Source organism: Dromaius novaehollandiae, chromosome 2, assembly GCF_036370855.1.
Source record: "Dromaius novaehollandiae isolate bDroNov1 chromosome 2, bDroNov1.hap1, whole genome shotgun sequence".
In the NCBI taxonomy this organism is placed as follows: domain Eukaryota; kingdom Metazoa; phylum Chordata; class Aves; order Casuariiformes; family Dromaiidae; genus Dromaius; species Dromaius novaehollandiae.
The window spans coordinates 164,044,657-164,068,720 of record NC_088099.1 but is presented as its reverse complement, the minus strand read 5'-3'; the positions used below and the strand labels follow the sequence as shown (position 1 = coordinate 164,068,720).

At 42.9% G+C, this 24,064-nt stretch overlaps 1 protein-coding gene across 1 annotated transcript in view; it reads left to right on the top strand.

Moving 5' to 3' along the window:
- The window catches only part of COL22A1 (collagen type XXII alpha 1 chain), a 236,601-nt gene that overhangs the window by 123,314 nt on the left and 89,223 nt on the right, over positions 1-24,064 (top strand). Inside the window, exons 13-21 of the mRNA XM_026113713.2 lie at positions 3,306-3,359; positions 4,874-4,927; positions 6,398-6,451; positions 11,095-11,148; positions 13,280-13,324; positions 18,341-18,394; positions 20,386-20,439; positions 22,129-22,164; positions 23,828-23,857. Coding sequence (XP_025969498.2) covers positions 3,306-3,359; positions 4,874-4,927; positions 6,398-6,451; positions 11,095-11,148; positions 13,280-13,324; positions 18,341-18,394; positions 20,386-20,439; positions 22,129-22,164; positions 23,828-23,857 — 435 coding nt within the window. The remainder of the gene's footprint in view (positions 1-3,305; positions 3,360-4,873; positions 4,928-6,397; positions 6,452-11,094; positions 11,149-13,279; positions 13,325-18,340; positions 18,395-20,385; positions 20,440-22,128; positions 22,165-23,827; positions 23,858-24,064) is intronic.

Sequence of the window (24,064 nt, the reverse complement as noted above, 5' to 3'; positions counted from 1 at the left end):
TTTGCTGTTTTTTCTCTGTTCCTTGGAGGCTTGTTCTGTGTTACCTTCCTATCCTAGACCAAGTGCTTCTCCAGAAGGCGATAGCGTTCAAAGCTTGGATATCCATGAAGTAGATGGATGATGATAGAAATGCATGGGAGGAACACCTGTGTGTGGTTTACATGTCACCACCAGAACCTCATTGTGCTGAAGCTGGGAACACGGCCAGCCTGTGGAGATAGTGTTATTTTTATCCTTCTCAGTGGCACAAGCAGGTTTGGCCTTGGTGCAAGGAATGCAATAACGTTTTCTTCCCCAGGGTTTAATGCCAGCTGCTAGAGCCTACCCATTTTCGCAGTGGGGTGCCTGGATCCTGCAGCCCGGTGCAGTTGCAGAACGTGTCTGCTTGGCAGCTATTTTGCTGGCCTGTGCTCTCCGTCTCTGCTATTTCTTTATTATATTTACATGTTGCTTGCAATTTCAAAATGAGCTTTTGAGTGCAGTGACCATCATTTTGTATTTATCCATACAGAGTGACCCAGGCAGGGAATAAATGAGACATTACTGTAATTCAAGTAAATAGTCATAGAATAACTTTTGAAAAGCTAAAAATGGCATTTTCACTGTAGAAATATGTAGCTTCAGTGCTCGTAGTATGTACCGGTGCTCTTTTACTCAGCAGCATTTAGTTCCCTGTGACTGACAGCACTCCACAGCCCTAGCCCTATTGCCAGGAAAGTCCTCTGGTTACTTCAGATTGCAGATTTTGCCAAACTTAGGCTCTTTGGACAATTATTTTTGCAAGCAGCAGTGAGCTAATGAACATGTCTATTTTCCCACTAACCCTGGTGTAAAGATCTGATTAAAGTTCACTGTCTGTGCAGCACAGAGGATGAATTTAAACAAACGGAGTTGGATTTCCAGTGGATAAGAGAAGAATAGCACACCTGTGAGCCTGGAAAAGGACAAGTGCTCAGGAAAATCTGCTACCTTCCTTCTGGGCTTAATTGCTGAAGCTGTAAGCTCCCCAGCAAGAGCACATTTTGAACAACGTTATTTCGAGCCCCTGTGATTTCTTCTTTGGCCAACTGCTTTCTTTCTCTAATTGAGACTTTCTTTGGCTTAATGAAGTGTTTTCCAGGATAGATGCACTGGCAGAGCCTGTTAGTCCACGAGTTGTGGAGAGAGAGGTAATCTCTTTTACTAAACCAACCGACCTAATTGGAGGGGGCAAGAGGAGGAAATGTTTTGGCACTGTTTTAAAGCACACCAGCACTGATGCTTTTTTACTTCCTGCCCTCTTCCCCTGCTTGTCCTGGAAGATTACAGAATTTACTTTGTGAATGTTTTGACATAGGCAATGCAGTCAGTTCCTTTGCTCTTATTAAAGCTCAAGCAGCTGCTGAACCTACCCTTAGCCTGACTGGGTTTTCTGCCTTGTGAGGGACACCAAGCAACTAGCTTGGGTTAATGGGGAGTCAATGAAAGTTGCAGAAGTAGGAGCCCTCCTAGTCTGTAGCCTGGTGGGATCAGTGGTGGTTCCCCAGCTGACCGTGGATGTTAAACCTGTCTCTAGAGTCCAGGTTGCTTCTGCACAGTTTCCTGCTTAGGAAGGGACTGGTAAAGCTGGTGGGTGCTTGGAAATCTCTACTGCTAAAGCCCATGTGCTTGTAGGAGAGTCAAGAGGACAGAATTGGACTGCTTTGCTTAATAAAGGAATAATTAATAAATGGATAAAAGCAAGGAGTCTTTCTCTCCTCCTGGGATGCTATTGGCTTAGGAGGCAAGTTACTAATTGCCTCTGGGAAGGGGACAATCTTGTTGTTGGAGGTTTTTAAGACTAAATTGGATAAAGCCCTAAACAACCTGGTCTTGAATGACTGTTGATAGTGCTTTGAGTAGGAGTTTGGATTAGAAACCTCATGAGGTCTTGTCCAACCCTAATGGCTGTATGAACACTGTGTATCAAGCTTATTGACTGATGCAAGGATTAATTTATTCATCTGTACCAGGAGTTGCTATTACATGGAAAAAGAGGAAGAGGAAAAAGTTGTTTAACTCTATTCCTCTGCTTTGTAAAGAGAAGATGCAAATTGTTCTCCTACCTGTGTTGCACCACTTTGCCATGGAACAGCAGTTCCTTCAAGTAATATTGACCTCTTTGAGCAAATGATTTCCTAAAAAATCATATTTGCTGTTTGATGGGTTTTCTGTCTCATTAGGGAGCCATTCAAATACAGCAGATCTGATTTTTACCACTAGCTACATTAGAAATTCCAGACTAAGTGCTTCATGAAGGTTCAGTTAGCAAGAAATGTGATTATAAAAGTATCTAATGACTTTAATTTGCATATATAGTGCAGATACTTTCCAGATACTGTCTTTTATTAACCTCTAAGTGCCAAAAAACCCCTATAAATAAATAAGGCCAGGTTTTGTCATTCTGCCTGGCATTGACTAGAACCTTGCCCTAGGAGTGTATCCATGCAAGTCTGCTGGACTACTCATGCAGGAAAACAAACAAACAGACCCACACAAATAAGAGTGGGAGTGGCAGAATTTGGCCTGAATTTATCTGCATGTGTAGCTAGTCCTAATGTATTTACAGGCAACTTTACGGGAAATACGTGCATCAATTTGGGCATTCTCTAGCTTGCTGCCCTGCACCTCTCCCTCGGTAATCCATCTCATGCCCAACTCTCCCGGGAAGTCCAGCAATGCTGGATTCCTGCGTGCTGCCGGGGTGTCAGCAATAGGAGCACTGAACTTGCAGACCCATTCACAGAGCTCTGCCAGAAACATGCTCTGGTTCTTTAGAGAAAATAGCCGTCAATTGTGAGAAGTGTCTGTTGATGAGACAGAACTGGAACAGCCTCTAAGGTGTATGTTTTGGCCTAATGGGAGGATGTACAGGAGAAAACAGACACCTCTCTTGGAGTAAGTTGGCCACCTCAAGTTTCAAGTCCTCATGCTTTGAAATGTGGCAACAGGAGAGTTTCTTGGTGAAATGTTTCTCTGGTTGAAATCATTTTATTTAGCAAGAATAGGTCCCTAGTTTTGTTCTTGGAAAAAGGTAGTCTTCTGCTGGATGATTTTCACGAAAAGGAAAAGAAAAAAAAAAAGAAATCAGCCAGAGGTAGACACTTGGGTGGAAGGCTTGAAATAAACTGGTTCAACTACAGCCAAGTTACAAGTGACTGAGAAAACAGCATCATTACAGTGAGTAATACAAGTTGACCTTGACTCCCAGAAAATAACTATGCTGTCTGTAATTCACAGAATAATATTGCATTTTGTACAAGGTATATTATGCATTGGTGTTTTAGGGTGAAGAAGGACTTCAAGGCTTTCCTGGACTGAAAGGTGAAAAAGGAGAAAAGGTAAGCCTGAGTTTTTATTAATAAGTGTCAAAAGCTCAAAAGCTTGTAAAGGTGCTGTGGAAGGCTGTGAAATTGGGCCATTTTGTAAGTCTCCTGGTTTTGCCTCTATTTCTTGGTCTGTGGTAGCAAGATGTTAAGAAAAGGAGACTACACTGTTGTGCTGTTTGTCTGCAAAGTAAAAGTGAACTCTTTGAACTCGTTGGCCAGTCTCCATCCTGTTTGATGGATAGGTGGAGATCTCAAGGGCATGAACATCGTACAAGTGTGAAACAGGGTATAAGAAATGCTAATGCCTCCAGCGACAAAAGCATTGGAAATTCTTCTGTATGAAACATGGAAGGTCAAAGGGTATCATGTCCTTTCTTGCATCAAATGTAAAGAACTTGTGGAATGAGATGGCCTTTTACTGCTTGCTGTGACAGCCTCTTTTAGGAAACGATTATCCCACACCAAGCCTGCTGTATAGACTCGTATTTACTTTGGACACAATTGTCAGAAAGGCCTTAAAATTCCACTTGTAGGAGAGATTTCAGGAGTTTAGACATTTTACACCTCTTCTAAAATAGCAAGGTCAGGATTTCAAGGCAAAAACCTTCACAAAGTAAAACGTAGTAAACCAGTTTACTCGGAGCTTACACTTGTTTGTCTGTGTCTGCTTCTCATTTGTGTTTTTTTTTTTTGGAAATGCAGTTCAGAAGAAACTATTGCAGTGCCTAGAACTAAAACCACTAGGCCAGTTCTTCCATATACGTTTGCTTGCGTATTTAATTTCTATTCTCTTTCCATTCTCTGCCTGTTCTTTAAATTGCCAGCTGCATACAGCAAAGCTTGGCTTTCTTCTGCATTTGATGCAGTCCCCATTATGTGTGGTGCTGTGAACCTGAACATATTTACTCCTGTTCATTCTAGAGCACAGACAGGTTAAAAAAAGCAGTGCATGGTTTTCTGTTTATTTTTATTTTTTAATAGCTTTGTACATTCAGATCTCTGAGATTGGCTTCCTGGTGGGTAGAGCAGTTCACGAGGGCTGCTTGAGTTCTCCAGGCTTCTTTGCTGTTTGCTTTTAGGCTCATTACTTATGTGTATTATAGCTGTGCCTGCTGGCTTCTGAGGTTTGGGATGGATGTTGTAAAAACATGGAGTGAAAAAATGAGTATTAGTGACAAGATAAAACAGGAGGTTTTCAAGACAATGGAATGGTGGGCAGAGAGGCTGAGAGGAGATAATATTAAGCTGATTCAAAGGTGACATGTCTAATTAGCTGCAAGGCTTTTATATTAATTTATTTTTAAATGAATTAAGTGGCTAAGAGTGCCTAGTTCCTCATTAGCAGCTCATCAATTGGCCATAATGTGTTAATGTCAGCAGCGGCTCCTCCGGAGACTGTAAATAATAAATGTTTGCGTGGAAATGAGTCTCCTCATTCCTTATTCTCATCTCGCTGTGTTACTCATGTCTTTGCGCTTGGAGCTGATGTTAATATTATGCTGATGATAATTCTGTTGTTGTTGCAGGGGTCCCTTGGCTCACCTGGTCCCCCTGGGAAGGATGGAGCTAAAGGAGAAACCGTAAGCCTTTTTGTTCCTTCCCTGTAATCCTTTCTTTTCAGTGTAAGCCAGGCGGTGGAAATCAATCTGTATTGAGTGGAACATGTCTTGGGGATTTGTACGGCCATTTTAGGAGCAGCAGTAACAAATGGCAGGAGGTTAATAACCCCAGCGTCCTCCCTCGCACGTTCGCAGCGGCTGCGGATGTTGTATGGATTAGCCGTCCTGAGAGACTCCCGGGCCAGGGCTGTTACAATTCATTAAGCCAAGAAGAGGGGGCAGGTTGGCAGCTCGTGGTTTGGGACCTGCTGCTGCAGCTGTGTTGGTTAATAACTGCGGGCGCAAAGTTTGGCCGTTTGTTTCGAGGCTGGCAAAGAGTTATCGGCTGGTGGAGATGGTGGGGGGGTGGATGTATGGGACCATCCTGTGCTTACAGGGGCAAATGGGCAGGGATGAGAAAATTAAGCATCCCAAACACGGAAGCTTAACTGCCCTTGTACACGGTTTAAATACGCAGTGCACAGAAGGAGCTGCAGGCTTAGCTCAAAGGAAGATGAAGCAAACCAAATATTGCCTTTAACAGAATTTCAGCTGAGGCGGAAAAAAAAACAGACACATTTTCCAGCACCTTATATAAGTTGGTTTTAGAGTTTTCCTCCTTTCCCCTGCATGATCACTAGAGCCTTCAACATGCCTGTTGAACCTGTTAATCCTGATGGTCTATTACTCTAAATTCTTTGTTTTCACCCGCTCCCTTTTTGCCTTAGCTGCTCTTGTGTAAGGACCTCATCATCTTTCATTCTTCCTTCTTGGCAGCCATTTGGTGGTGGCTGGAAGAACTTGGGGAAAGGATTCTTTGCAAGGGCAGGCATGCACAAAAATAATGGTACACAGCAGAAAACTTTCAAATTTCTTGTCACTGTCATCCTGTTTCTGCTTTTTGCTGCACTTGACACTTGTCCCATTTATGCAGAGGACTCCCAGTTCTGAAGGGATGAAGATGTTCCCAGATAGCCTCCAGAACTGATGCAACTTCCTTACATCACACATGGCGTGATCTGGGATCTGACAGTGACATACTGGGATATAGTGAGCTAATATTGGGACTTGCAGAATTTCTTATATGATGTGCTTATTGCACTGAAAGGTGACTATTTGAGATCAGATTCACAGCATTATCTCCAAGGAGTCAGCAGATGTAAATTGTAGTTGGTGCAAGCTGTTCACTAGCTGGAGAACTCATTTCTTACTACTCAGGTTGCTGTGTTTGAAGAGCAGATGAGTATTTACTTCAGTGTTCTGTTTTTCTCTTTCTGCTTTTCTTTTTGCAAAGAAAGCACACTACTAATTTTCAGATCTCTGGATAACGGTACTCAGGATTATAGCTATTGGATAGAGCTTTCATTTCTAAAGCTGTATGTAATGATTGTTTTGAGTCATCCTAGCCTATATAAGACTAGCATTTATCACTGATATTATTGTTACCTACAGGGTGAACCAGGACCGCCAGGAGCGTTTGGACTGCCTGGGCCAGCAGGTCCAAAGGTGAGCTTTCCATCTATACTTTATATGGGCAGGTATATCTTTTTCATTAACTTTGAGTGTCTAGCTTGCTTGAATTATTTTCCATGACTCTTGACATGCTCACTGGTGAAGGAAGAAGCTCAAAATGTTAGTTTCCATCAGAGGGTTTACTAAGACATCAGCACTTAGGCAAGGTATGTAAGGAGAAGAAATGCCTTTTAATCAATCAACGGTATAGATGGCAAAAGAGAAGAGGACATGTTTTGGGGCATGTAAACCTTTCTTCATGTCTTCAGTAAGCCCTCCCAACTCTCCTGGAAATGCAGTGGAATTATTATCCCCAGTCTACAGGTGGAAAAATAAAATCACTGGACTCTTTTACTGCTACCTATTTTGGGAGCTTCTGTTTGCACCTGTAGGTGTAGCACAGTGGTAAAGAACTTGTGCTGTTATATCACTGGATTTGCTTCAAACAAGGTGCTTATGAATTGGCATTTGGTGACACTTAGCTGAATACAGTATCAGGAACATGCCTAAATCTGGAAGCTTTTGTCATGGGCAATTCTTTATTCTCCTTTCAAAATTTCAGCTCTTCCTTGCTTTGTTCCTGGATAACTTCAGGTATAAATTGAAACTGGTTTCAGTTTCATCTTTATAACACAGAAGGAAGATGGTGCATCAGACCGGCAATATATTTCAGTGACATCATGCCTGGCAAGTTCACGACAGCCTATGAAAGCCAGTGCAAGCACAGCATACTGATTGCCTGAATTTACTTCACCCAGTTCTGCTGCCATACATGCAAAGGAGCATAGTCTTATGAAAGGTCTTAAAACCCCAAATCCACTGCTCTACTAGGGCTTCATTAGGCACTGCCTTCAGCAGCACAAGGAGGTGGAGGTTCAGTGTGGAAGCTGCACGGCAGCGTGTTCAGCGGGAGGTAAATGGCAGCTGTAAAGTAGGGCTGGGCTCACCTGGATAATGTTTTGCCCACCAGTGGGAGTCAGGAGCAGATGAAATTAACTGGATTCATCACCCAGAAATGCTGGTCAACTGAATCTCTTATCACATAATACATAAATACATGCTTTCTCTATGTTCTGCCTGTTTTCCAACAGTGGCGTTCTTAGCCAGTAGGTTGTCTGATAGTTCTGTCTCCTAATGGTGCGAAGTTCCTTGCCCTTGCTTTACCAGCTTTGACAAACCAAACTAAACTGAGGCATCTGCATTTACCTCTAGAAGGGCTTGATCCTGCAAAATGCCCCATATTTCCCACTGGGATTATCGGGCATCTCTAAAACAGAGCGTATCGTTCAGCTAAGTATTCAGGCAATGCTGAAGAGAAATCACTGTCCAGCACTATGGGCTGGGCAGGACAAGTGCTGATGTGGCTGAGCATGGACACAGTCTGACTAGACAATGCCAAGTGTCCACAGTGCAGAGGTGAGCTCTGCTAGCCCCAGCCTCTCAGCTACAGTGTCTAAATATAAAATGATCATTTGCTTTCACAGTAACTTTTATTTATTTTAACGGGCACGCTGGCTGTGTGCAACGTCCTTGAGCTGGATTCTGGACTGAGCTATTTTAAGAAACAATTCCAGTTTTGCTGACAGGGCTTTAAAATATAAAATATGGGTCAGCATGCTCCTTTACCACCAGTGTAAAACCCAACCACCTCACTGGTGTGGAACGGGCTGTGCTAACATGGGTGGGGTTGGCGATTGGAAAGGTCACATCTCCAATTACTGCTGTAATGATTGTTTTTTTGTCAGATCGCTTATCCTTATTTAAAATCGTCAGCAGCAATACGGTGACTTTGAAACCTCGAGGTCCTACCCCAGGCTCCGTGGAGAGCTAACTTGCAGTTTCTCTGATCGCTTGGGATGCGGTTCTTCCCGGCTCAATCCATCTTCATTTGCATCGAGCCAGGCAAGAGCGGTGCACGCTCGGTGGTTCAAGGGCTGCCTGTGCACCTCAGCAAGTTCAGCCAACTGCTTAACTACTTGGCTGAGGCATTTCCAATCTTTTGCCTCCGTGGCAACTGCGGGCATTTTCTTTTAAGGAGGTGCCAAGCAGTTTTTACAGACTTCATTAACTGTGTGGCGAAACTTCCCGTAGCACACATAAGGGTACTACAGACTTCTGGTAATAGCACTTTAATCCCCAGAGGTACCCTAAATGAATGATAAGTGAGGGTTACAGTAATGAAATGCCCTCAGCATCCCTTCTCTACTTTTACTGCTTGTGCTGCTCAGTGAAATCTCCAGGGCAGACTGTTCCCAGCTTGATGTCTTCAGTATAAAATTATTTTTTTTTTCTCCTCAAACTCTGTGGGTAGATTTCAGCGGTCACCAAGAAGGAAGTCTGATCTTGCTGGCTACGAGCAGGTGGAAGAAAAGTAGGACTGTCAAAATAACCTTGTGCTATTCAAGGTCAGGTCTTCCAGTTACAGAAGATCCTGTGGTGACTTGGGATGGCAAGAAATATCTAGTGGAGAAGGCTCCCCCATAACTATGAGACCTGGCAGGTTAATTCCAATGAAATAAATGGCCCAGAAAAAAAGGCTATATCACAAGTCTCTCACTGTACAGTTAACAGTTAAACAAAGCTGGAATTTTTGAGACCAGACCCTTTAGCCTGTACAATCCTGCAGCTAATATGCAACCTTTTCTTTCTTTCTTCTGTCTTTAATAAAAGGTTAAAGAGATTTTTATTGGCTGTCATTGCTATGGCACTAAACTGACACAGATATCTGTGCTTGATACAAAAAACATTAAAAAAAAATTTTTAAACCTTTGAAATATAAAGTATTAGGTAAGGCTTTCATTTTGATGGATTCCCTTATTCCTGTTCACTTCAGCTGTAGAAGGTCTCACGCTTTACTGGTTTACCAGACATGATCTCAACACAGGCCTTGAGTGGGATCAGCAAGTTTTCTCATCCAGACAAATCTAGCTTTTCTATCTTTAACTTCTGCTGACTTTTATAACCACGTTTTATGTAACCGTCTGAGTTGGACTTTGATAATTTGGACAACTTAGAGCAGGCTTCTATTTCTGTAGGGGTTTTGACCAGACTGCGATAGCATTATTTTCCTGCAGGCTGAAGGCAGAGGTTGTGTGTGCCTGCTCCTCTCCCTCTGCCACTGGAGGACTTGCACTGCTCGCTCCCATGGTGGGAGTCCTCAGCTGCCTAATGGTGCAGAGACCCCAGAGCCACCCGTGTTGTCCCTATGTAAACCCACCTCTGCTTTGTGTTACTGAGTTTGTGAATCTCCCCATGAGTCTGTGGCATGGTTCACTTCCATGCTTGACGTGGGTTCAGCCGCTTTACAATTATGCTGATAAACTACTCATAAGCTTTGGGGCAGAGTTTCATCCAGCATGTTAGTTTTTAAAAAGTAAAATCCTTCCTGGTGGAAGGAGGGGGACAGTTTTCGAATTGCTCTGCTTAAAACCATGAGGAAACACTTGCCAAGCACAGTCCAGCGAGCCTGCCAGATCTGTGCTCAACAACCATTTCAAATGAGATTGTCATTTGGTCTGAGGCAAGTGTAAACAGCGTGCATGACATTACCGAACTCCTGGCCACTTGCATTTGGACAGCAAAGCCCTGTATCTGCTGAGAGTTCATTGCAAACACACTTTGCATTTTCAATGTTGGATTTTGGGGTTGTTTTTTGTTTGTTTCTTTTAATACAAAATATCAATCAACATGCAACCCCACAATCATTTAAGAATAAAATTGGTTTGCTTTTGAAGCCTTATTCATTAAGGCATCCCAGTACAGGAATGAATCAGAGAGGGAAAAAAGGGCAAATAAAGTAACAAAATAATCAGCGAAGTAGGTGATCTAACAGGGCCTACTGCATTTACACGGCCACCAGGCTGTCTCCGCAGGATTACTCGGAGGGCTGATATGTTCAGCAGAGGATCACAGACCATCTGCAGGTATTGTAGGCATGCAGCAATAGCTCTCTGCATTTCAGTTAACCCTCTGCAGGGGTGGAAGAGTCAGTGTGTAACCAGCTAAAGGACTGCTGAAATGTATCTGATTCTTTTTGCATTTCTCTGATTTGTGTTGAAAATTTGATCTTTTTTCTCTTAAATATATCTGGAGAATGTAGTTCTGGTCTGTTCGTTTTCACTGAGTCTTCAAAATGTCTGGTAACGTTTGAAGTCTGTGGTTCACTGGACATGGCTTTTGCTGTGTATTTGCAGCAGTGTATGCCTGTGTTTTATTCCACTAACACCGAGTTCAGGAGGTAAGACCAAGCCCAATCATCATATGCAGAACAGGCAGGGGAATGACAAAGGGATGCAACTACTGCCGTTACCAAAACTTCTGAAACAACCTTCATAGGAACTTGCATGTGTCCGGTCGCCTTTATAGGGCAAGGCTGAAAGCAGAACGGTAAAACTAAAGAACTTGACATGACTGCTAATGCCTGAACAAAGGAAGATTAAAAATTTGGGTGTCACTTTGGGTAAGTAGCTGGAAAGTTGGACAATGTTTTGTGCAGTAGCACTAAGGCAGTCAAGAAGCCTCAACAGCCTGCTGTGAGTCAGGGAGGTGCAAGTTTCATTTCTGAATGATTTATTTTATTCTTACTCTTTTACATGAAACAGTTTCTGTTTTTTTACTTTATCTAAATTCCTTACCAGGGATCTGAAGGAAAACAGGGTCCTCCAGGAATTAAAGGCTATGTAGGAGCACCGGTAAGTCATGACAGTCTTATTACATTTTGGCAGTCTGGAAACTTTCTCCAATCTTTCAGTGTGTCTGCCCACCTATCTCTTTTATTAAGTGGCGTAGGGTATGTCTAACCACTTATCTCTGCTATGTCTAAATAGTGACATTTTCTTGACTTCGCTAAATTTTTTCTGACTTTTTAAAAAGAGAACAGACCTCTCACCAGTAAAGAACTGTCTGTAGAAATGATCTGATTACCAAGATAACAGCTGAGGATTTTCTGATATTCCCACCGTAATGCAATTGCTTTGGTTTACATTGATGCACCATTTCTAGGTTGCTTGAAAGTTTCATCACAGCACCAAGCAAAAATGCCACCTCTCAGCAGGTTTCCAATCGTGTCTTCAAAACTATCAGGGTATAGTATTTTGAGCTCAGGAGACAAACCTACCTTTAATAAACAGACAGCAAGACCAAAATAAATCAGATGGCTGTCCACTTAGCATCTCTGTCTTGTGGTCTCACCTTGGTATTAATGGAGGTGACCTTTAAGTTGGTGTTGTAAAGGCGAATTGGATTTCCTGGGGCTTAATGACCTGACCGTACATCAGTGTACTTCAGCGGCATACCAGACATGCTCATGCACTGAAAGATTTCCCTGTGCTGGCCAAGGTCTTGCTTTACAGCTTGCTACAAAGAGGCCCAATGTTTTCAAAACAGCTTGTGCACTTTTGTCTTTGCCCAGGTGCGTGCTGTTTAGCTTAGTGCAAGGCTGAACTGTATTAGGCCTGAAGGAGCTGAAATGAATAAGGGAGTGGCATTACCTTCCTGTGCGATAGACCCTTGTCGTATTAACGATAAAAATGGGCAAAGCTATGAGAATGCTTCCTTCCTGCTCCTTGAATCACTTTTTTTGTGCAAGAAGCAAAGCACTCAGTGCAGCGCTTGTGGTGCACCGTTACCAAACACCCTATTTTTTTTCCATCGTCAGACTGACGTTTGGCTTGGGTTGCTGGTGAGTAGCAAGGCTGTAATCATCTGGTTGGTGTACCTGAGGGTCCCGTAGTTGTTAGTGCATTAAAGGAGTCATATTTTAAACCTCTTCCCATCTGCTTTTTGGAAGTAGTGAGATGATTGTTTTGCAGCGTGGGAAGCGCTACAGACTCAGTGTAGGTCATTAAAAATGGACAGGGCTGTGCAGAGTTCACTTACCATCATTCATGGCTTAAAACCTGAATATCTTAACGATTAACTAAATCATCTTATGGACCAAATAAGCCCAGACAGGCAGTTCTCATTAGCTCGGAGGTGAACCTCCACTATAGTGTAAAGTAGACTACAGTATAAAATACAAATGTACTAGAATAGGAAATGTCTAAGCTTTGGCAGTTTTGAGGAACTTGCTATTGACTGAGCGTATTTGTCTGATTATAGTCATTAGTTCGTTGCTCAGTTGCTACAAAAGATAAAGTGCAAGGTGTTTCTTGTACCAAGGGAAGGTGAAATCCATGCTTGCTCAGTGAGTTGGTTGCCTGTGCTATCCTTCATCAAACTAAGCCCCAGCAAATGGCTCTGGTGTGCCTGGAAGGAGATGAATTACACAGTTCAGGTGAACTCTGGCCTTTGATTTGCAATTCAGAAATAAGCTTGGGCTCCCAGGACAGGGATTAACCAGTGTTTGTCAGTTCTCAGAGGTACCTATTGTCTGCCTAGCTACCATATTCAAAACCACCAGGAACGGGCATTCTTTCTTGCTTATGCAATAGATTTTTCCATCAATGTTGTCTCCTACCTAAGTTCCCATTGTTTATAAGCAAATGAAAAATATGGAGCAGTGGGTGGTTTCCAGACTGTCTGCTGCTGTGGTGTGTTCCCTATCCCTCCTCATTGCTGCTGGTGGGAGAGACGTGTGTCTGGTGGCAATATAGTATTACAGATGTTCTTGGGCTCACAGGCCACCCCCGCTCTGAGAGTCTGCTTAGACAATGTTCATGGCCAAATTTGAGGACTGGCAACATGGAAAAAGTCCTCAAGGTTAACTTGAATAGATTGTGCAGACATGACCAGTGATTTGGTAACTAAACCAGCTCCTCCTTAGATGAGGTAACTGTTTCTTCTTGGAATAAGCTTTATAATCTCTTTTACTGTTATTTTTAGGGTCTACAAGGAGAAAGAGGAGAAAAGGGAACACGAGGAGACAAGGTAATGCTACGGCTGGCCACATGCTAGGAAAAGCCAAACTGCCCTTCCTCTTCCTTGGCTCTTTAGGTGGGGAGGGCTTCCAGGCTTTGGAGGCGGATCATGGGGAGTCTCTGCACTGCTCTGAGCTTCCCAGTGCTGTTGCGAGTGACCTCCCATGGGAGTGCAGATCTGTCTGCTGAGCACACCATCAGCGGGTCTTCTGTGCGTAGCTGGGCAGGGAGGAGAGAAAGGAGGGATGGGGTGAAGGGATGTCACTGGGGACAGCTAGCAAGGTATCTACACAGAATGCACCACCTGGGCACGCTCTAAGTGACCACTGACAGCCACTTCTGAATGCAACATTTCCCCATTGCACTACCAGTTTCTCACAATATCCAGCTTCCTACATTCCTGTCTTCTCCTATCACTAACGCAGTTTTGAATCAGTACCAGGTACTTTCTCTGTTAAAGGCTTCATTGCACTGGTGCTCCTCCCCAGTTTTCTGCTCTGTGTCTGGGAATACCTGGGGTTTTTTTAGCACAGGACTCTGTGAGTACATGTCAGAGCACAGGTGGTTTTTGAACTACTGGATTAATCAAGTAGCAATTTGGTAGTTCTCTGCCACCAAAGTGAGCACAGAAACCACAGCCCTGTACTGAGTGAGAGGAAAGCTGCATGTGCTGTGATAGCATGGAAAGTGTCCTCAGTCCAGTCCAGCCAGCAGAGGCAGCCATAAGTCTTTGGTGGAAGTTAAAGCAGACTGTGACTGTTCCAGTTTATAATTGCCCGACAGTGTTTCTGTGCGATAGGTAGAAATCACTGAACGTGATTTTACAGGAAAGAGGACATGTGCCTATTACACTTGGAATAAGGCTTTAAGAGACAGCTGGGCAGGTCCAGATCCTTTCATTATTTCGGTTTGCTCATCGTGTTCAGAGAGATCTCAGATGCACTTCTGATGCAGACCTGCCGATGCTTCTCGAAAGTGCCTGCAGAAATACCTTTTGTTGCCCCCACCAGGAGAAATGGGTGCTGGTCTGGTCCCGTCCCAGCAAGCTGAGGGAGATGGGGCAGAGCCAGTCTCTGCCTCACAGAAGTAGCCCCTTTTCGCACTTGGGCAAAGCAGGCAGTACATCTCAGTGCTGGCCTGGCAGGTTTGCCTGTGTTCAAGCTGTCTTTGGTATCTGGCTATATGTGTGCAGAGGAGGGAATTATTAGCTTGCTAACTCGGCCTTGTTCCCATTTCTCACTCTCCATCTCCTTGTGGAGAAGAAACCCTGGGATTTACACCCAGCTTGCACATACTGGGACAAATGGTCAATATGCCCTTAGAGTGGGATACAGCATTTTGCTTCCCTGCGTGTTGGGGTGTCTGTTCCCAACATCCACTTTGTTGTTTATGATAAAGTAGGAATGACTGAGTCTCATATTATCTATTCTCACCACTGCAGCTGCAGCAGTGCTGGATTTTACTTTATCTTCCTCGTGCCTTTGCCTCAGCCCTTTGCAGGACTGGCTCAATGTGTTGTCTAGCCAGTCCCTCAGCTGCTTTTCCTGAGGCAAGGTTGTCTAATCTGCTGGAATATTTGGCTCCCGGAAGAAAATACATCTTTCTGACATCACCGTGATGGGAGAGGAAGTTGGAGCAGTGAGTGGGCAGGCAGCTGACTAAGCTAGAGAAAGATTAAAGTATGAAAGAAATGAATTGGGTTTTGTTTCATTATCGGGATACGCAAAATTTAGAGCCTCCTTTTTTCTTCTTTTTCTTCTTGGAGCAGCTATATGAGCCAAGATGTCTGCTACAACAATTGGTCTTTGATTTACCGGGCTTTGATGCTGTTCTCACAACATTCACTGCCACTGCTTTAACTTCTACCAGTTGGGACTACTGTGAAAACAGTGGGCGTTAATGCGGCGGGCCAAATATTTCCTTGTCTGCTCTTCAGTCTGTAACTTCAATACTGACACCTACACAACCTGTGTTTCTCTTCACCTAAGGGAAAAAGGGCTTCTTATATCTAGCGTGTGCTCTGAAACTGGTCTATTGGACTAGCGTCCTAGTATGACAGAAGACTGAATGTCCTGTAATGCATTTTGCTGTTATATCCTTATACCCTGGGACCTCAAATGACAGTATGGAAGTTCTATAGTGAGGTTCCCAGGTCTAGTATTACTCATGATGACTGCACTTTAGGAGAGCCACTGTGCTATATGAATGATGGCTATCTCGTGTCCTTTGTCACATCCAGTGGGCTCTCTGTAGACCACGTAAACCTCTCAGAGGTAAACGTGCCTGACTGCTCTGCCACCAAAAGCCATATAGCAAAGCCCTTGACTGTGATACTTGCCACATTAGTTTGGGCGTGTGCAGCAATTCAACGTGTCATGAAGCACTGATTTTTACTATATAAGCACATATCTCTAGATGTAAATCCTTGCCAGCTCCTAAGCTCTATTTGAGAAGAACTTGTGCAAGAAGGTGACTGGGCTGGCCTGCTGCTGCCAGGTCTGTCTGTGCACTGTGTTCACCCTGCCAGGGTCCCGAAGACTCTTGGGAAATAGTATTTTCAACAAATCATTATACTTTCTAACTGGTAGAAATCAAAAACAGCACTAAAATTTGTAATTGGGATTTCCCCCCAGTTCCTTACAACTCTGTCCCCTTCTCCTGTACTCCCATGTTTTCCTGCTTTGAATCATGGACCAAAATGGGCAAGAGTCTTGAAATGAAAGTTTTAGAATAAAACTCTTCTATTGTATATTTTCTTTTTAGAAAAAAATACATTGCTTTCCCTAAATGGCCTTTTTCAAAGAATGAAGAAAAGAAAATGTAAGAAAGAAATTTTTCTGAAGAAACAACTGGAAGCACAACTCTTTTTGGAGCATTTTCAAACAGCTCTAGTGTATACAACTGTATAAATAATACATTTGCCTTTCCCAGCCCCCCATTAACAGCAGTAAGAATATCGACTCTTTTCTGTTTTGGCAGATAAATCAGCGTGTGTGAAGTACTCATTGCTGCAGTATATTGATGTTAAAAAATTCTCCAGAGAATATAGTGCTCATTTTGTCAGCAATTACCAGACTGTTGCCTGCTGAAAGTCTCAAATTCAGGATATTCACAGTTCGGTCAGACAGTGCAAATGTTCTTATGAATGTGAAAGCTATTGCTCCAAAGGAGAATAGATCAGAATGTCTGTTGCTGGTTTTCTACTGTTTTCTGTGGGTTATAGGTCTCTCTAATTCCATTCCTTGGATGCATCATTTTGAAATAACATTTTTGTTAGAAGATTGATTGAATTTCTAAAGGAGGAAAAAGAAAAAATCAATTGATTTGCAAATTGATTTCTGGCTTGCCGAATCAATGTATTTTTTCAAAAGGAGGTAATTAAATCTAATGCTGTAAGTATTGGTGTGCAGATAATAACAGCTCTGACGTTGGTACTGTGGGATATTAATCAGAATTAAAATGTCTGAAACTTTTAGAAATAGAGTAAAACTAATATTTTGCTCTCCTGTAGAACATTTGTAGAATTTGTTTTTACATGTGCATCTGTGTTAACGCTAGCAGTGTGTATTTAATTGTTTGTATTCAGTAGTGTGTGCAGGCTCAAAGCAAAATCATCATTCCATTTTACAGAGGTTTAAGAGCTTACACAGTAAGAGAAAATCCTAACTTAAAGAGACTAGACAGACAGGGGGCCACAGGCCAGCTAGAAAAGTAAACTCCTGCAGGAGGATGTCATCACTGCTATCACGGACCTGGATGATAAAATACTGAATATGGCTACTCTGAGTATGAGACAAAGCTGGGAGGGACTTGGAAGTACAGCGGAGGTCAGGGTTAGAATTCAGGATGATGCTGAAAACATAATCCCCTAAAGCATAAGGTGACACTGAGAAGGGGAAACTGCAAGATGCTACTTGTGTGCAGGAAACTAATTGCGCACTGGTGCAGAATGGGGACAGCTGATGAAAGCAGCCGTTCTGCAGAAAGGGGCTGGGGCGTTATAGTACCGCAAACATCGTCCTGGGATTTAAACAGAAGCATAGTTTGTAAGGCATGAAATAATCTTTCTGCTCAGATGTAGTAAGGCCACAGCTGTGTCCAGTCTGGGCACCAAACTACAATGAAGATGTGGAAAAATTGGAATTGCCCAAATGAGAGCAACAAAATTGATCAGAGGTCTAAAAAACATGACCTGTGAAGAAAAAATGAAAGAACTGAGGTTGTTTAGTCTAGGGCAGTTTCAAGGGGCAGTTTTGTAAGTCTTCAAATACATAAAAGACTATTGTAAAGATGAAGGGAACAGTCTGTTCTCTGTGTCCAGGCGGGTTAGAGAAAGACATGCTAGTCTGAAACTGCAGCAAGAAGAAGTCTGATTTAGATGAGGAGAAGAAATATCTGTAGGTAGGAAAAATAAAGCTTTGGAATAGATTGCTGGTAGAGTTTGGGGACTCTCCAGCTTTGAAGACATACAAGAATGGATTAATTGATCTACCAGCTTAAGGAAAGCAAAGGTGAAAAAATCAAAGGTCTCTGTTAACTGGATAGAAATGAGCCATTGCTGGACCGTGGATTCATTATTTTTGCGAGAGCTCTTCCAGCGCGGTGTTCTCGTTGTGCACTTTGTCCAGTTTACATGAACCCACTTCAGCAGGCGGGAGAAGAATGGCCATGTGGAAAACCAGCACACCGGATCATCTGGCCTCTGAATTCGTATCCCAGCTATTTGGTGTTAACTTTTTTAGATAGGGAACCTCCAAGAGCTGCTGAAGTTGGAGGGGATAAATGCTTCCTGCTGACTAAACTCAGTTCACTGCCTTGTTTCTAGACACTCTTGAGCCTTTTTTTGGTACAGATGTGAACTTTTTATGTGCGGAACAGTACTTAAGCCATTTTCACTGTTGGGCTGGCCTGAATTGCTCTTCTCTTATTGTTGCGCTTGGAGCAGAGAACATGGATGTCTCCTGCAGCATGGTGACCTAAACACATCATATTTGAGTTACAGTGTTTCTTTCTGTTCCTTCTTTAGGGAGAACAAGGCCTAGATGGGTTTCCTGGAAAGCCGGGTGTGGAGGGGAAACAGGTACGTGGCAAATACTCGGTGACCAGAAAATTTTGTTTGGAATGAGTGGAAGCTGACTTTAAAACTGGGACTTATCCCAGCTAGCTGCTGCATTATGAAAGGACCCCAGTACATGGGTATATTTTTGGACTCCTTATTCTAAGAATCCGTGTTTGCATGTTTTTTTAATTAAGATTTATATTGTAATGTAATAAACATAGGAAGGAAATGCAAATACTTTAACCGTGACAGGAAAGATGCTTGCCTTAATTTCCATTGAAGGCATGTGCAAACATACATACAAATTCAGTTATGTGAGCCTGACTTTTATAAAGGTGTTTTTTCCTGCCACAAAATTGAGAGGAGGAGAACAGGAATTCATGTTTGGTTTGTTTTTGTAAGAAAGACTTCGAATTATTAGCATTTTTAAGCCAAGATGATGCCAGAAGGATGGTCTCTCTTGTTCTTCTGATTGTTTATAACAGACCAGCAAGCCTCTGCCGATTAGCTAAATAACACCCTATCTGTCTGTCCGTATCTGAAAGCTACTGTCTGTAGATACCACAAGACTCTTTTCATTGTTCTTGGAACTACACCTAATGAGAGACATCACTCCCAAAGATCTTCGGGTCTAAATAGCAAAGGATGGAGTAAGAAGCCGAGGCTAAGAAGTGACGTGGCTTGCAAAAGTCATGCAGCTAATCATTGCCAACCTTGAGCTTGAAGCCTGTAGCTCCAGACTCCTAGGTCCGCACCCTGTTCGCTAGCCCTTGCCATTTCCCTCTTTAGAAAGGCTCGTTCGGAGGCGTGCTTTCGAGTCTGCAGATGTGGAGGAGCTGTAGGAGGCACGCTGCCTCCTCGGGACCGGTTGCCTCCACGTGTTCAATTCTGCTGCTTGCACAGATGAAGCAAAGAGCTGCCTGGGTCTAATTTGAACATGCATTTGAAGCACAGCAGCTGTGTAGTGCCCAAGCGCCTTGCTCTCACTCTTTTGGCAGCCAGGGTTTCAATTTGATTTTGTTGGGAAGTAGTTTTACTTCTATATCAGATGCATCTTTTCTTTTTCAGTGGCAAGTTATAGCATCATTAGCAATCTTAATCTTTGTTAAGGGTACACCTTCCTCTCTGCGAGGCAATGCAGATTCCAGTGCACTAAATTTCGTTCTGCTTCTCTGTGGGAGATTTGTCAGTTAGTCATCGCTTTCTGCTGCCTCTGTTCCTCAGCCGTGGTTTAACCTATGCCATGAACTATTTGTCTAGTTAGTGTTTATCCTTATAAGGCGGAAATGTTTTCCTGTGTTAGGTGCAGCACTGGAATCTCAATGGACTGTGTACACTGTGCCTGTTACGTTGTTTACAGGACTAGTTTATACTTGCAGTAAATGTGGGTGAAGTGAGAAATTGCAGAGGGATGTGAAGGTGGATGCTGATTGTTTACTACGATTTCTCCAAGTGACACCCCGTTACAGAAGCTGGGTTATTCTGAAGCTTTCCTGCCTTTTTCATGTCTAGACATCTAGCAGGGGGCAAATCTTCATGCCTGAGTTTTATCCTAAATTTTTGGCTTTGACACTGATATACTCCCTGAACTATAATCCTTCTCAACTGGCTGAAATTGCACTGCTGCTACTGTGCCTGTTGTGGTATCGCCATCCTTATTATTATTACCAGGGAGGGCCAAAGGAGCCATGTGTGTTATATCAGCTCCTGCCCCAGTGCGGTGGGACATAATCTACTGCTGATACCCAAATCTGCAGCCTTATACTTCACGAGTGCTTTCAGGTGAATTCCAGTTGATGACCTGGAGTAGGTAGAGCAAAGATTTTTCTCTCTGTCCATCAGTCAAGGCCTTTTGTGCATAAAACCATTCATTGCTGTAATTAATTAAAGCTTTAATGAAGACTTTTCTTGCTGCAAGAATAACTGGATTGCAGGAGACTTGGCCAGTCTCCCTGCAGAGTGGTGTCAGCTATGAGGAAGCAAATCCTAATGCGCAGTTCCCCTATTTGCAGGGCCCTGCTGGCAGCCCAGGCCCTCCCGGTGTCAGCGGGACCAAAGGAGAAAAGGTGAGCTGGGAAGGGGCGCGCGGCAGGGGTTTGGAGACAAGGTTATGAGTTCCTCCTTGGCCTCCACTTCTGGAAATGGCAGTGGTATTGGCCTAATATTTCTCTCGTTTTTGTGTATGTGAAGCTTCTACATATAGAAATCTACTGATTTAGTGATGTTGCTTTAATCTGAAATGGGTATGAGTGAGAATCAGGCCCGTTTGTAGCTCCTCTGCTGTGGGATTTAAACTTCTTGGTGAGAGTAGAAAGAAGCAGAGAGTAGTTTGGCCCGGAAAATCTTCAATTAAGAAAGGGGAATAGAAATACCAACAGGTCAGCACGTGTTCACATGGAGGCTGGCTCCCTGGCACAGCTGATGTACGGCTGCCTCTAAAAACAGCAATCAAATGAGAGTCACAGCCCAGCCCTTCCACCTGCATAATAATTATTCACTGCTGTTGCCAGGTATTTTTACCTTGGTATTTTACAGATAGTTATTAGAGTTTGCTGGACAGCCTTATGTTTCCCTGCTCAAGCTGACATTGTGATTTTGATATTTCCTACCTGGTTATTTGGCGTCAAAGGAAAGATGTGGCCAATTTTGGCTTTCCTTTCTCCTTTCCTCCAAGAAGGCAGAGATCGGAAGCAAACCACTGTATTTGTCTTTACATTTCTGCTCAGGTACCAGAGGTATAGACGAAGTTTCAAAAGTACCTTCAAGTAGGACATGTTTACTGAGGTCAGAAGAGGTAGAAAGAGCTCTTTGTGCACCAGGATGTATGAAGTAGAGAGCAGTTGTGAGTTCAAAACACTTCATCTCTGTCACTGAAGAGGCTGTGTTTGGCCCTTTGAAACACGTTTAGCACCTTGTTCCCATCAGTTTTAGTGTAGCTGACATTTGTGTCTCTTTAGTTCTTCTGCCATAGCATGGACAATGTAAAATAAATAATAAACAGTAATTAAGCTTCTTTCCTTAAGAGGAAAGAGCATGGAAGATGCATTAGTTCATTCAGGTTGCTACATGAGTAAGGAAAAAATATAACATGTGTGAAAGGAAGCTATATGATAATTTTTGCATCAGTCTGTCCTTACAGTAAAGAAGATACCTTTTGGAGGCTTAGTCTTTTAGTGTAGTAGTAAGTGGACACTATCGGAGATACATGTGCTGGAATAAATTGATAGACTAGAAGGCAATAAATCATGTAGCGTGCATGTAGCATCTCAGTGTCCTGCAATCACTTGCAGCATGATTGTAGTGTAAAACGACTTGGAGAAAACGACGTAATTTCTTGCTTTTTTCCTGCAAAGAATTTGTGCATGTGTGCTTGTTAACAAACAAAAGCATTTTGGCCCCTAAGTGTAAGTCCTGCAGACTCTGTTAGGGATCTGAGCATCTAGCAGGTTTCTTTGTTTGGTATGTGTACAACAAGTATAAGATTTCTGAAAATCAAATTTAATGTTATGGACCCCCATGCATCATTCATTTTAAGTCAAGAAATGCCATTGAAATCGATGTGTAACATCACACTGAAACTGAAGGCAGTCAGTTCCTGCATGTATACACCTGCAGGATAGAGAAAATGGAGTTAATTAGAATTGCATGTTCATATTTATTAATTTGGGAATGATATAAAAAATAATGTATAACAGCAGTTGAAAAACATGTTTGGAAGCTTTGGTTTTTTTCATTTCTTCTGTGTTTCCATGCAGGGTGAACCAGGGCTTCCAGGATTGCCAGGCACTTCTGTAAGGAATTTTTTTTTTTTTTAATTTAACAAACGTTATAAGTGTTATTGAATCAGAAAAGAAAGTGGAAGCTGGGGGTGTGAGAAAAGTTCTTAATGGATTTTCAAACAAAGTGATGTTTAGCCAGTGAAGATATCTAAAGAAGGAATGTGATGAGTTCCAACAAGGAGATGCACTGCCACAATCTTGGGAGATTTTGAAAAGTGAAGATTATAACTTGAAGAGACAGGGAGGGCATTACCTAAGATGTGTCAGAGTGAGCGATGCTGTGACATGATTCAGTGTCTTCCAGGACAGTCACTGGGCTGATTCCCGGCGGGCTTTGGAAAGTAGAGACTGTGGAAGTTAGAAAAGCAAATGAAAGTGCAGAATCGAGTTGAACTGCTGAGTCCCTTTTTGTGGGCTAGATGTGAGAGTTGGGTTGGATATGAGAATTGGGAGGAGGGAAGAAGAGGATTGGGGGAGATCATCTTCCCCGAGTGCCTCGTATCTGGAAAAAGTCATGGTGAAGCATGAGACAACACAGCGCTGGTGTGCTGAAATCAGGAAGGCTGTGATGAAACAGCAAACTGAGAAAATAGGAGAGTCAGCTGGGTTTTTCCTTTGACAGAAGTTTTAAATCCCTCTGTGTATCCTTCTGCTTTTAGCAGAGCCTTCAGCGACTCTGGTGGTGTCGCTAGCAGGGACATATGGGTAGCCTGATCTTAGTATTGTCTGTGTGAAGAGGTCATCTGCAGGTGGAAGAAGATTTGTTGGAAAGTATGCAGCGGGGAGGTCTAGACTTAAGTTCTGCAGTTGGGGACTATCCCTTTTACTTCCCTAACTAAGGGTTAAAATTAGAAGACAGCAATGTATGGCACTCTTGGTGGAAAGTATTAAAGAAACTTTAAGACCAGTAACATTAACTAGAGCACTGTGCCAAAGAACTGAGTGCTAAAGACAAGTGAGAAGCTCCCTGGTTATCATGTGAAAGGCAGCAGGCAGTTTCATTATTCAGAAAGTGGTAGAAACCAAGCAGGTAGAAGGCGAGAGCTCTCAGAAGCCCTTTTGGGTAAGAGCATTTTACTGTCTGTTGTGTGAAACTGTGGATGTGCAATTAGTGAAATGGCAGCAGTTGCCAACAGGTTTTGAAAGATATGCATAAAACCTGGAAATGAGCAATGCCTTGTCCTAAAGTGCATCGGAAGTTCCAGAAGGCAAGTGGTAAACAGGCTGGAAGATTGACAGCTGTCAGTCTTGTTTATGATGGCTTTTGTCGAGGACCCGAAGGAAGGTCTGGATTTTGCATCATCTCTGAAGTTAGCCCATTACTTATATGATGCTTCCTCCGTTTAGCAGGACTGTGTTGTTTAAAATAAGGCAGAAGCCGGGGAATTTACTCATTTATACAGAGGAGGTAATGAATTAAGTTTTTACCGTTTATACGGCCACACAAACATGTTAATCGCTTTTTGGGCAACTGGGTGAGCAAGCCTTTAGTGAGTCCAAGCTGTTGAAATAAGTATGCCCCAGCCTGCAATAGGATTTGAGGAGCTGTGGCAGTTAGCGTGTATACTGGGGGAATGGGGAGGAGAGAAAAGTACACTTTATGCAACAGTCACACCCCAACACTTGTGTTGTCTGTCTTCTTTTTCTCTTTTGTGACTCTGCATTTCTATTGCAGGTACATATTGAAGGCATAAAAGGAGAGCAGGTAAGAGTGACTCAGTATCTGTGTTTCAGTTATGAGGATGCTTTTACATAGTTCGGCTGCCTGTCAGGTCAGATTTCGCTTTAAAATGCTGTTTCAAAATCAAGATTGCAAAGTTAAGGCAATATAGTCAGGACATCAAGAAACAAGCTCTCCTGCTTACAGTGGAGAGAATAAATGGGGAAAGAAAGAGGATAATGTCCTTCTAGG